This window comes from Copadichromis virginalis, linkage group LG4 (genome assembly GCF_057382275.1).
Source record: "Copadichromis virginalis isolate Kocher_CV1m ecotype Utaka linkage group LG4, C_Virginalis_male_GT1.1, whole genome shotgun sequence".
In the NCBI taxonomy this organism is placed as follows: domain Eukaryota; kingdom Metazoa; phylum Chordata; class Actinopteri; order Cichliformes; family Cichlidae; genus Copadichromis; species Copadichromis virginalis.
Window position 1 is genome coordinate 35,632,137 of NC_140621.1, and position 14,058 is coordinate 35,646,194.

The following is a 14,058-nucleotide window of genomic DNA, read 5'->3' on the forward strand; positions in this document are numbered from 1 at the left end:
CTCAGGAAAAGTGGCCCCAGAATGTTTTTCTTTATTTGTCAACAATGAAGTGATTCACATATTCACATTTAATCAGGCCAGAGCTTCAATTTTGGGATGAATGTGTGTAAAAACAAACACCTCATCATTCACGGCTTTGGTAAAAGTAGCTCAAAAATTTAAGACTTTTAACTACATTTTTCTGTTTTAATGAAGCCCCCCCCCCCCATGGTCATTCATCCGGGGTTTCTCTGTGAATATCACAGTCGTGCTCGCTGCTCGCTCAGAGTTGAAGTTTAATTTTTCGCTGTAGAAAGTTTTCTTCCCACAGAGTGAACAGCGGACGCTAATGTTTTTGTCACTTTTTACGCAATCAAACTCAAAGTAATGTGATTACTTCCACGCTTTAAACGCTGCACGGTCGTACTCTCTCCATCACTCCATATTATCTGATGTTGATCTGCACATCTGTTGCTGCCACGGACGCCACACGCTCGTACGTCATTATCATGAGACACACAAACAAAAGCACGGTTCAGTAACGCAGCGTGCTTACGGGAAAGTAACAGTAATCTAATTTATTTTTTGCAATAGTAATCCCTTACTTTACTTGTTGCGTGAAAAAGTAATCGGCCCATCTGTGGTGAAGCTGTGTGTCAGTGTCACAAGTACGAGTAAAGAAACCCCAAATCAGGACAGTATGTATATTTAATGGTTACACAAACAGCTCAGAGGACAAAAGAACAACCAAACAAAAGCAGCAGCGCACACACACACATCATCCAGCTCAACAACACACTACACTTACATTACATATTCACTGTTTCTGGAGATTACTTTGGAAGATCGTGTTTCAGTGATTCTAACATGTTTTAAGCTGTGAAATAAAACATTGATGGACAATAGCAGGTTGTATGAAAGACTTAAAAATTATTGCTACAATGTTAAAAGGTGACATGTCATAACAGATGCACTATGGTTAATGTGGGGACTCCTCAGGGAAGCCTACTGGGTCCTCTTTATTTGCCCTGTACAGTCAAATATCTGAAAATACAGCTGCATGACCTTCTGTGCTGATGATATCCAGCTTTATATGTGTGTGTAACACCTGCTGAGGATGTTAGTACTAGTGCTTCATAAATAGCTATGCTAAACTTCAAACACCACCTTAAAACCTGTTTTGTTACTGGCCCCGAATGGAGTATTTGCCAGTAAACCAGCCACAGTGGGAACGTTACTTTGATTTCAAACACGTTTCAGCAAAACTTTTATATCACAGGCGCTAACCTTTTAAGATTGACCAATGAACAAAACAGAAGTGGTACTGCTGCCGTCTGTTTGGCCAGCTGAGATGGAAATCTTAGTCTGGCACATTGGGAACAGGAGGCATGGAGCAGCCATGCATACGGGGATTTTCCTGAGAATCACAAATCCAAAGCAGAGCATCTCATTCACACAGACCACACAACGACAGGACAACAACAGACAGCGCACAAATGCAACAGAGCAAGCATGGCATGCAGTATCCATACCCTGCAGGCTGGACATGAAAATAACATTTCAGAAGCATCTTACAATAACGAGGGTAACAGCTGCAAATTTCACTCATTTTCTTTTAAAGGAAATGTTTATGAAAATCTGTACAGACCTTTGGTTGGATATGCACTCCTGTATATACCTCTACTGGTGTACAATATACATATTTCAATAACTCTAATTTAAATACTAATTTGGCTAAAATGAATATAAAAAATAACATGTGTATATATAAGTGTCTCATGCTGTGGTCAGCTGTCCACACGTGAAATGAGCTTAATATGCTTTTCTTCCCTTTGAACAAACAACACAGTCGAGCACTTTTACAGGTTTTCATAAACACAGAGTAGAAAAGGTTTTTAACCATCGCAGACACTGCGCCACAACTTATTACACAGGGTTAATATCTGTATAAAATAGATTTCTTTAAATATTACAAAGGTTAGATTTGACATGGTTCCACAGTAAAAACAGTCGAAGACCATCCAGGTTTTGTTTCAGCAGCAAGAAAACAAAGTACGATAACTACAGAAACTCAGGTTACAACAGTGACAGGTCTTCAGCACAGTCGAAGGAAAAGAGCAGAAACTTCAGTCTGCTTGCATATAAAGTCATATTTAAACGGTCACTTGAAAATACATTTTAAAAGTTTACACTTACTGATCGGCAACCTCATAGGCGGCACATGTTGACGATACGTGTTGTCCACATCCTCTTTCAGCTCCATGTTTGGTGTTGATGTTGAGCAAGTAATTTAGTGTTTTTCAGAGTTTTCTGTAGTGTTACTGGAAACTCGAAATGTCCCAGAAACCAAAACTAGGAGCTAAAAGAGGCAAAAAGTTCCAGAGATGGTGCCGGCGCTTTCTGACAGAAGCTGCCACAAAAACCGAGGACGTGTTTTATAACGCAGTGCCACTGATGCTGGTTCAAAAAAGGAAAAGGCATCAGCTTCCCTGCAGCAACACAGTCAATAGTCTCTTTTCCCGCATACAGTCGGTGGGTGTGCCATTGCTTAGTTTGGGCCCTCTGATGATTCAAGTGCCTGATTTGGAAATGTTTGCTCTGGTAGTGCGATCCTCGGGTTAATGGAAGGCCACTGAATGAAAGCGTTGGTTTCTGAGCTCACCTCGTCTCTGCCTGCCGAAGTCTCCATCACGTAAGAGTTAAAGTACTGTTTTTACTCCTCGATGAGTTTCCAACATTTATTCAGTATCCAAACAGCAAAAATGGTACCAACCATTATTTCATACATGCAGTCATAGTTCATCATCCTGACTGGTAACCAGTATTATGGTCTGTAGTAGGTCTTTTATCAGGAAGCTGCGGGAAACTGCGGGAAGCTGGCCAGCGGGCGATGGCGAGACTTTTGTGCCCTTTGATGTCCGAAGCATAAAAACTCATGTTACAGTATTGGTGTTTAACAGTGATATAATATTCAGCTCAGGGTTTCTGCTGAGACACTAAAGAGCCGCGCCGACCTGCAACCAGAGACCAGACACAGCTGAGAAATGTAGACGACTCCGTTTGACTAAGTGCTGGTGTTCAGGCGGAGGCAGTAGCTCCTCCCACTGGGCAGGCCTTCTTAATCCATATGTCACTTCCTGAGGTTTACGTTGGGCTTCCTGTTTATGTCAGTCCAACATGGCGTCCAGCTGGTCGGCCAGGTCATCGAACATGTTGCCGATGTCGTCCAAAATGGTTCCTGCAGACCTCACTTGGTTCGGTCCACTGGTGTTAAAGAATGAGACACAAATGTACATTACTTACGATGCAAACACAGAAGAGAAGAAAGCTTCCATACAGTCTGAAAGCTGCTGTGACACCAGATAACTACCAAAGTAAGGTCCAAACAAAATGCTTCAGTTGCTGTGGGAAGGGCAGCCATGCTGGGGAAAATGAGTCGACTGTGATTTTGACCTGACCCTCAGGTGGGTGATCTTACCTGTCGGAGCTGTTCTCCACGTTCAGTTTTCTCTCGACGTCTTTTAGAGCTGCTGCCAGAGACGTGCTGGTCTGATCCAGTCTCTGCTGAGCCACCTCCACCCCCACGGACGGCTCAGGGGGAAGACCTGGACCCAATGCATATATGTGAGACCTCCCAGCTGCCAGAGACGGGCTCTGGGGGGCCTGAGCGGATGGAGCTGGAGGCCCGCGGGCGGGTGAGGATGGAGAGGCGAAGGCCAGACTTTGAACCACACTGACGGTCACAGTAGGAGACGACAGTCCTGCAGAAGAAGATATCCATACAGTAAAACACCAACAAGTGCCAAGTGAAGGTTGAGACGTGTCAACCTACAAGTCAAGTTACATCCTTTCATCCATCCATGATGCACTGAGCATTTCTTATCTGTTATTAACCTCTGTGTCTCTTCCACAGCATGTCTTTATCCTGTCTTCCTTCTCTCACCCCAACCAATCACAGCAGATGGCCCCGCCCCTCCCTGAGCCTGTCGAGTTTCTTCCTGTTAAAAGGGAGTTTTTCCTTCCCACTGTCGCCAAAGTGCTGCTCATAGGGGGTCATATGATTGTTGGGTTTTCTCTGTATGTATTATTGTAGCGTCTACTGTACAATATAAAGAGCCGTGAGGCGACTGTTGTTGTGATTTGTTGCTGTATAAATAAAATGTAATTGAATTGAATCATGCATCCATTCTAATCTTCCTTTCCATCTCAAGTTCCACCATCACTGACAAACACGACTGAGATACTTCTATCTAGCAAATCTGCAAATTTGTAATAGTACCAAGTTAGAGAGGCAAGGCTTAGCTGATCTGCATGTGCAGAGGCGAGAGAGTGGATATTTGGTGAAAAGATGATGAAGATGGAGCTGCCAGGTAGGAAAAAAAGACGAAGACGTGCAGAGGGTTAGCATGACAGAAGAGGATGCTGGGATAGAGGCAGATGGTCCACTGTGGAGACCACTAAAGGGAGCACCCAAAAGAAAAAGAACCAAGACCCAGGAAAGCGTCTAAGTTCAACTCAAAAAGTCCAAAGCCCAAAAGTCCCAGTCTCAAGCTCTGTCTACAAGTAAAAGACTCAAAGTAACTACGACATGCCCCTACTCCAAGCCCAGAGCCAAAGTTCCAGTTTCTCTTTCATCCAAGTGAAACCAGAGGGCGTAGTAACAGATCACAAGTCAAAGAAAGTAGGACTCGCATGTTTCATCTACAGTCAAATCAGAATTCAGTCAGTTACTGAGCCCACATTTCCTTAAGAAGCAGAATCTGTGGGTTTTATAATGTCACAGCGTATCAGTGAGGTGTAAGTCTCTTACCCTGTGAAGCCAGCAGACTGTGCCGGACAGGTTTGGGGGCGACAGCAGGTTTAGGGGAGAGAGGAGGTTTAATGGGGGAACTGGTTGCTGGACTGGCTGGCCTCTCCACGCTGGTCTCACTGATTCTCAGACTGACCTCCGGGTTCAGGGATGGAGGCCTGCTGCTGTCAGACTCGGGCTCGGTGGCCCCTGCTCCCTCTCTGCTGGGGGACCCTCCTCCCTGCTCCTTGTCTTTGGGTTTGTGTCGGCGCTTCACCGTGTCCGACTCTTTCAGATTAAACTCCAGCACCTCCAGATTTTTGGCCGCTGGCTTATCAGGAGGCTCCAGCACGGCCTCAGCCCTGGGCGGACCTGGAGCTTTGGGCCTCTGTTTGATGGTCAGGTTGCCCTCTTCGGCGAAGGGGATGCACTCGCTGGAGCTGTTTTGAGGTGACGAGGAGCGTTCCAGTCCATGACCGTTTGACTCTTCTTCCTCGGAGTCCGATTTGACCCCTCGGTCCTGCTTGGTGCTGCCGTTGTTCTCGGTGGAAACACACTGGCTCTTCACCCTCCTCCTTACTCCTGCAACCTCGGAGCTGAGGGAGGGAGATGGAGCCTCGTGCCGCACAATATCTGGTGTGGAGCTGCTCTTCTCCTCTGCGCCGCTTTCCAGGGACGCTGCGATGCTGCGCACGCTCCCCGGACTGTCAGTCACTACGCCGCCAGTGGACGAAGTCGTGCTGCTGTCGCTCAGCTCGCCACTGGTGTTGCTGCTCACTGAGCTCAGTCTCTTTGGGGGAGGAGGAGGGGGACCTTTTTTCCGGGCACGGACAGCAAACGACTGACTGCGTCCCACGCTGCCATTTTTGTCGGGACTTGGCTGCAGTCGAGCCAGCTGGTGGCGGCCGGGCTTGCGCGTTAAAGTGGCGTAAGATGGCACGTTTCCAGCACGCATCAGCTCCTCATCGTCCTCATCGGGCTCTCCGTCTGACAGAGCGTAGCGGGTGATGCTCTGGGTGCGCTTGTTGGGTGGTGTCAGGGTCATAGCGTGGTTCTGGTGCCTGGGAGACGAGTTCAGGTCTGTGGAACCGCACTGAGAGTGCAGGTAACTGAACCCCTTCAGGGTTGGGGAGCCATGAGGGGAGGAGCCTTGGGATCCAGGCAGTTTGGGCTTTGCGGGGATGGCCGGGTACTTGAACACAGTGGCCGTACCCAGAGGAACCTGTTTTGGCAGAGGCTGCTGCTGTAGGGGCCTCTGGTCCCATCCCTCAGGAAGATTCCTCTCCTTGGCGGGGCTGCCCTCCAGGCTCTCCTGGGACCAGTTCTGGGGGGTGATGGAGGCTGTAGGAGGCTCCTGTGAGCGTCCAGAACCTCTGGACCGGGTGTCAATGCTCTCCTGGCTCTGGGACATCCCCACCGCATTCTTGATGGCCAAACCTTCCTCGCAGTCTCCGTAGTGGCTTGACATTGCTGTCTGAAGCTCGGCGCTCAGCTCGCTGTCCTGGAAGGTCAGCATCTTCGGGGTGTGAGGTGAAGAGCATTCGCTGCCAGCATCGGCCTCAATGGCGACCAGGTGAAGGGCTCCGGGACCTTTGCGTCGCAGCGTGCCTTGGCCTGATTCAGCCTGAAGGATCGCTCTCTGGATGTCACACAGCTTCTTAACTGCCAACATCAGCTTCTTCTGGTGGCCTGGAAGCAAATTGAATTATCAGACTCAAAACACAGACAGAAACACAGTCCACAAACTCAAAGATCCAACGAGTCCTCACCCAGCTTGGTGATGCCGATCTCCTGCAGATCCTCCCAGGTGAGGTCTTTGACGATGCTGATGGAGTCATAGCCATTTTCTGAGAGTTTTTTGTGGTACTGTGGGAGGCCGATGGCACTGAGCCACTCGCAGAGATCAGACTGTGAGAAAAGGCCACGTGAGTTGGATCAGGTGAAAAGTATTGATCTTATTATGCAGCAGTGTGTGCACGAAACAGCGGACAGTCTTACTGGGATGTACTCTGGCAGCCACTCGGGGATGTTCAGGTTGTTGATCTCAATGGAGATTTTCTTGCGGTGTCCTGGTTTGGTCACTCCGATGGCCGTGAGATCCTGCACACATTAAACATCAGTGAGTCACCACACGCCACACGCAGAGCCGCATAGTCCTGAGACTGCATCTGAGACTGAGTTTATATCAGTGGTTTACAGTCAGCGTGACACGGGTCAATACTTCACTGGATTATTCAGTTAATCACAAAGAAGAATCTGTCTATGAAAAAAAGGTTCTGTAATTTGTAAGTTTTTACATTGTGTCAAGAATATTTTCGAATTATGAAATACTCTTTAACTTTCACTGATCTTTAGATCATTTTAAACCGGAATAAATAGTGAATTGAATGTGCGAGTGAATGTGAGTGTGAATGGTTGTCTGTCCCTGTATGTTGGCCCTGCGACAGACTGGCGACCTGTCCAGGGTGTACCCTGCCTCTCGCCCTATGACAGCTGGGATAGGCTCCAGCGCCCCCCGCGACCCTGAAAAGGATAAGCGGAAGCGAATGGATGGATGGATGAATTTACACATTTACAAACATTTCGCTTCTAATTTTTCTTTCTAACATTTATAAAAAGTTCTGTCACCACTGTGATGTCACCTGTTGGTTTTTGAAGCTTGTGAGCTTTTTTTCGGAAACAGAAACCTTTGGGCAACAAGCGGCGTGGATCTGGAAAATTATTTTTTCATGACATCTAATAGAATTCTAGAATTTTATTATATTTTATGAAGGAGGAAGTCATCTACATAAATCAAACAGTTTGTGTATCAGGCTGTAAACACGTTTGTTTCAGCTGTAAAGTTTTAACATGGGAGTTTATGGGGACTGACTCACTGCTGCCCCTCCTGGGTGTTGGAGAAACTGCAGCTTTTGGTGGTTCAGCGCTAGCCTCATTTTATCAGCTCCGGAGGTTGTCATTTAAGTGAAATCACAATGCCACAATGAGTGTAAAAAGAAAACGCAGAAGTCATGGGAGAAGAGTACAAGGATCTAAAACCTGCAGGGTGTGTTCAGGTCATTGTGAATCAGGTCCAAGTGTGCTGGGACCTGTTTATGTCAGGGGTCCTCTTAGATGGAGATGCAGTTTGTTTTCCTTTGGGTTGGTTCTGATGCAGTGGGTCTAAATTTGGGTCATCCTATGTTGATACTGAGGGCGGATGACTTCAACAGAAGTTGTGCAGTTCTTTTTTAATAAAGGAGTGAAGGGTCACCTCAGGGGTCATCCTGCTGATGGTCGGTACATCATATCCAGCGTTCAGGAAGTTTCCGGTGTACTGCTCGAGCTGGAACTCACTTAGCCACTGATAGATGGCTTCTGCATCCTAAAACACACACAGACATTAATTCATCAGGTGATACACGCAAGTAAGATCTTACTTCTTTTAGTTACAGCTTTTAAATAGAACCAGAGGCCAGCTCAGAGGAATCAGGTTTATGTAAACTCTCAGTTTGTTAAACCTGCTTTCTGGAACTTTCCCACGCTGATGTGCAAATTATTGTGATGCAAAACAAAAACTAACAGCATGAAGTTGGTTTTAAAGTGCTGCTTTTTACCTTCCCATCCAGCAGCTGCTGAGGACGAACAAACTGCTGGGAGAAGCTCTGCTCTGCAGGTCTCTGCACCGTCACTGTCTGCCTCCGAGGAGTCCCGCCTACACGAAGGAGATGATCAACGCAGATCAAACACACCTTAGATATTATTTACTGCAGCACCTCAAAGTGACAGGAGGTAAAATAAGGCAGGAAATGGAACGGAAGGACCAATGTATGCTGCTGCAGAACATATCTCTGCTTCACAGATGGTGCATTACGACTTTTATCGTAATTTCAGATGTGATTTAAGACCAGTGTTGGGAAGATTACTTTTAAAATGTATTCCACTACAGATTACAGATTACATGGCCCAAAATGTATTTTGTAACATATTCGGTTACATTACTCAATGAGAGTAACATATTCTGAATAATTTGGATTACTTAATATATTATCATGCTTTTTACAACTATATGAAAGTACTATGCCCCTCTGCGAATCGCTACCTTATCGCGGTGGAGGGGTTTGTGTGTCCCAGGGATCCCAGGGGCTATGTTGTCTGGTGGCTAGCCCCTTGGTAGGGTCTTCCATGGCAAACTGGTCCTGGGTGAGGGACCAGACAAAGAGTGATTTAGGAGACCCCTATGAAAATACCACAGAGGGAACAGTTCACCCTGCCCGGGATAGGGTTACTGGGGCCCCACCCTGGAGCCAAGCCCAGGGAGGGTACCCGAGGGCGAGCGTCTGATGGCCAGGCCTTAGTCCATGGGGCCCGGCCGGGCACAGCCCGAAAAAGGGAGATGGGCCCATCTTTCTGCAGGCCCACCACCGCACGACTCACCGTAGGGGTCGGGTGCAATGTGAGTCGGGTGGCAACCAGAAGCGGAGGTCCTGGCGGACCGATTCCCAGCTACAAAGACTGGCAACTGGGACATGGAATGTCATCTCTCTGGTGGGGAAAGAGCCCGAGTTAGTGCGTGAGGTTGAGAGGTACCAGCTAGATACAGTCGGGCTCACCTCAACGCATGGCCTGGGCTCTGGAACCAGTCTCCTGTAGGGCCTGGACTCTGTCTCGGTCTGGAGTTGGCCCTGGTGAGAGGCGTCGGGCTGGGGTGGGTATCTTGTTATCCCCTCGGCTTGCTGCTGGTATGTTGGGGTTTCTCCCAGTGGACGAGAGGGTTTGTTCCCTTCTCCTTCGGGTCAGGGAACGGGTCTGACTGTCATCTGTGCTCATGCGCCGAGTGGCAGTTCAGAGTACCCAGCCTTTTTGGAGTCCCTGGTTGGGGCACTGGAGGTAGCTCCCCCTGGGGACTCTGTTGTCCTACTGGGAGACTTCAGTGCTCACGTGGGCAACGACAGTGAGACCTGGAAGAGTGTGATTGGGAGGAATGGCCTCCCGGATCTGAACCCGAGCAGTGTTTTGTTACTGGACTTCTGTGCAAACCAGTTTGGCCATAACGAACACCATGTTCGAACATAAGAGTGTCCATAAGTGCACGTTGCACCAAGAAACTCTAGTCCACAGGTAGATGATCCATTTTGTAATCCTATCACCAGACCTGAGGCCTTATGTTTTGCACACTCGGGTAAAGAGAGGGGCTGAGCTGTCAACTGATCAACACCTGGTGGTGAGTTGGATCAGGTGGCGAGGGAGGACACTGGACAGACCTGGCGTGCCCAAACGTACAGTAAGGGTGTGCTGGGAACGTCTAGCAGAGGCCCCGGTCCGCGAGATCTTCAACTCACACCTCCGGCAGAGCTTCAACAGCATTCCGAGGGAGACTGGGGACATTGAGTCCGAATGGACCATGTTCAGCACCTCCATTGCTGAAGCCGCTGCACTTAGCTGCGGGCGCAAGGTAGTTGGTGCCTGTCATGGTGGTAATCCCCGAACCAAATGGTGGACACCAGAGGTGAGGGGAGCCACCAAGCTGAAGAAGGAGTCCTATCGGGCTTGGTTAGCCTGTGGGACTCCGGAGGCAGCTGATAGGTACTGACAGGCCAAGCAGAATGCAGCGGGGGGTGGCAGAAGCAAAAACTCGGGTGTGGGAGGAGTTTGGAGAGGCTATGGAAAAAAAGACTTTGGGACTGACTCGAAGAGATTCTGGCAAACTGTCCGGCGACTCAGGAGGGGAAAGTGGTGCTCTACCTGTATTGTGTATAGTGCGTGTGGAGTGCTGCTGACTTCGACTGAGAAAATTGTCAGGCGGTGGAAGGAATACTTCGAGGATCTCCTTAATCCCACTGGCACGTCTTCCGTGGTGGAAGCAGAGTCTGGGGACGAAGGGGATGACCCACCAATCTCTGGGGGCGAGGTCACTGAGGCAGTTACAACTCCTTGGTGGCAGAGCCCCTGGGGAGGACAAGGTCCGCCCCGAGTTCCTGAAGGCTCTGGATGTTGTAGGGCTGTCTTGGTTGACAGGTCTCTGCAATGTTGCGTGGAGATCAGGGGCAGTACCTGTGGACTGGCAGACCAGAGCGGTGGTCCCCATCTTTAAGAAAGGGGACCGGAGGGTGTGTTCCAACTACAGGGGAATCACACTCCTCAGCCTCCCTGGGAAAGTCTATGCCAGGGTGCTGGAAAGGAGAGTTTGTCCGCTAGTCGAACCTCTGATACAGGAGGAACAATGCGGTTTTCGCCCTGGTTGTGGAACACTGGACCAGCTCTTTATCCTCTCGGCGCATGGGAGTTTGCACAACCAGTCTACATGTGTTTTGTGGACTTGGAGAAGGCATTCGACCGTGTCCCTCAGGGGGGTTCTATGGGGAGTGCTCCGGGAGTATGGGGTGTTTGGCCATTCAGTCCTTATACAACCATTGCAAGAGCTTGGTCCCCATAGCCGGCAATAAGTTGGACTTGTTCCTAGTGGGTGATGGGCTCCGCCAGGGCTGCCCTTTGTCACCGATTCTGTTCGTAGTTTTTATGGACAGAATTTCTAGGCGTAGCCAAGTGGCGGAAGGCTTTCACTTGGGTGGTCTCAGGATCTCATCTCTGCTTTTTGCAGATGATGTGGTCCTGTTGGCTTCATCGAGTGATGGCCTCCAGTTTGCCTTGGAATGGTTCGCAGCTGAGTGTGAAGAGGTGGGAATGACAATCAGCACCTCCAAATCTGAGGCCATGGTCCTCAGCCGGAAAAGGGTGGAGTGCCCATTCCGGGTCAGGGATGAGTTCCTGCCCCAAGTGGAGGAGTTTAAGTATCTCGGGGTCTTGATCACGAGTGATGGGAGAAGGGAGCGGGAGATCGACAGACGGATTGGTGCGGCTGCAGTGATGCGGACGCTGTACTGGTCTGTTGTGGTGAAGAGGGAGCTGAGTGTAAAAGCGAAGCTCTCAATTTACCGGTCGACCTACCCTCACCTATGGCCACGAGCTGTGGGTAGTGACTGAAAGAACGAGATCGCGGATACAAGCGGCGGAAATGAGCTTCCTCCGAAGGGTGGCTGGCCTCTCCCTTAGAGATAGGGTGAGAAGTTCGGCCATTCGGAAGGGGCTCAGAGTAGAGCCACTGCTCCTCCACATTGTAAGGAGCCAGCTGAGGTGGTTCAGGCATCTGACAAGGATGCCTCCTGGGCGGCTCCTGGGCGAGGTTTTCCGGGCATGTCCCACTGGGAGGAGGGCCCGGGGCAGACCCAGGACACGCTGGAGAGATTATATCTCTCGGCTGGCCTGGGAACACCACCCCCGGATAAGCTGGAGGAGGTGGCTGGGGAGAGGGAGATCTGGGCTTCTCTGCTTGGGCTGCTGCCCCGCAACCCGGCCCCGGATAAGCGGAAGAAAAGGGATGGATGGATGGATGTACTATTGCTGTGTGATTTATTACTATTGCTGAAGGTTGCTCACCATACCAATATCAACTAGATTTTTTAATCTTAATATAAAATGAGTAACAGTAAGGTGGGCATTAGGTAAGGCTGCACTTTTTGCAGCGATCTCGTATAGAAAAATATTTCTGTATCAGTAATATGTTTTCTTTTTGTCTGTTAATAATCATGTGGAACTGCACATGATTATTTGCAGCTAGCAGGTTGTTAATGCTATCCATCAAGTCTAAAAACAGCATGTTAATACGTGGAGATCCTGAAGGCTGAAAGTGTTCTAACATCTCAGCTGTTTGTTTTCATTCAGGCATACATGTGTACTATGTTTATTAAGAGAGATTAAGCTTGTGTTTCTGTCATGTAGTGATTGTGCTTAACTGTATGAAGCTTATTAGACATTATGAAACAGATGATACATAAAAGCAAATCTTGCCAAAGTGCTTAAAATACTTTTTGAAATTACCTTTTTTTTCTTAAAGAAATCTACTACATCATTAGTAAGTTTTATGTCATGTGTAATTTCCATTGCAAATATTAATCACAGTTAAATTAAGAGGGGATGGAGCTGTGATGTCATCAAGTACACTGCCGTTCCAATTGTGGAAAGATTGCGCTGTGTTCTCAGGAAATCTTGAGTATTTACAAACAGTCTAACAGTCTATGATCTAACCTCAGCTAACGCCAGCTAATAATGTTAGCTCGGTGGAGAGTAGCCTTCATTAATAGTAATAAAAATCACACAGCAATAGAACATCGAAGATACTGAATCCAATTCTTCTTAAGGAGTGGTGTTGGAAATTCCAAGTAAGAATTCCTGCCCGTGCACTGCTGGCTCTGTTGTGCTGGCTCCGGGTCCATTGCGTAACTGACACTATTAACAGGACGCTTACATTAGAGCCTCTTATTGAGTGTTTTGTTTGGGTTTTCAGCAATGAGAATCAGTGTATTAATCCCAGAAGGAAATTGAGTAAAGTGCCGCGGGTCGTACTTGAACACGGGCCGGCCGCTCTCAGCTATGCACCATATGCTTGCATGCTCATCCAACTGACCTACACCTACCCTCCACTGCATTTAATCACCAAAATTGGAGAAAGCATAGAGAGGGGATAGCCTAACATATGAAACAGGAAATGACCGCCGAGTATTCTATTTATTTCAACAAAGTAACTGTATTCTGATTACCACCTATTTAAACGGTAACTGTAAGGGAATACTCATATTTTGTATTTTAAATATGTAACACCAGTACATGTATTCTGTTAGTCCCCAACACTGTTCAACACACAGACAGTCGCAGCAGATGGCCCCGCCCCTCCCTGAGCCTCAGGTTACTTCCTCTTATAAGGGGGTTTTTCTGCTCATAGGGGGTCATATGATTTTGGGGTTTTTCTCTGTGTGTATTATTGTAATATAATGAATTGAATTGAACTGAATAGGTACCTGCAGGATGATCGGCCGGCCTGCCAAAGTCTGCAGACTGCCCTGGATCAACAGCAGAGGGCGCCGCCTGCACATAAAAACATGTAAAACAGCAGCGGCGCAGTCAGCGAGCAGCACAGAGCTTCACATCAACACACAAAATAAAATAATTTAGAAGAAAAACTATAAATGCAAAGGCAAATCTGTGCAAATCGTGACACATGAGAGATTTCAGCAAATCTTTAGGTCAGTTTAGGAGCTTTTACTGAGTCTGACTCTCAGGTATTCAAATCATTAATGTGATAAGCATTTTGGATTAACAGGCTTCTCCCTTATGAGTCCAGTTTTCTCTAACCCTTTTTTCAGCCATCATTATCTGATCCTATATTTCGAGATTGGCATGACAGGGGCATTACATGTTTCAATGATCTGTTTTTTGACAATACCTTTACATCTTTTGCTCAGCTTTCTGAAAAG

At 47.9% G+C, this 14,058-nt stretch overlaps 1 protein-coding gene across 3 annotated transcripts in view; it reads right to left on the minus strand.

Annotated features, from left to right (window-relative positions):
* Window positions 1-669: 669 nt before the first annotated feature.
* The window catches only part of caskin2b (CASK interacting protein 2b), a 55,176-nt gene continuing 41,787 nt past the window's right edge, over window positions 670-14,058 (minus strand). For all 3 annotated transcript variants that reach the window (XM_085455191.1, XM_085455190.1, XM_085455189.1), the window contains 8 exons: window positions 13,603-13,669; window positions 8,365-8,462; window positions 8,022-8,132; window positions 6,767-6,868; window positions 6,538-6,676; window positions 4,790-6,457; window positions 3,458-3,740; window positions 670-3,243 (listed from right to left, as the gene is read on the minus strand). In XM_085455191.1, the coding sequence (XP_085311317.1) occupies window positions 3,147-3,243; window positions 3,458-3,740; window positions 4,790-6,457; window positions 6,538-6,676; window positions 6,767-6,868; window positions 8,022-8,132; window positions 8,365-8,462; window positions 13,603-13,669 (2,565 nt within the window). In that variant the 3' untranslated portion in view covers window positions 670-3,146. The remainder of the gene's footprint in view (window positions 3,244-3,457; window positions 3,741-4,789; window positions 6,458-6,537; window positions 6,677-6,766; window positions 6,869-8,021; window positions 8,133-8,364; window positions 8,463-13,602; window positions 13,670-14,058) is intronic.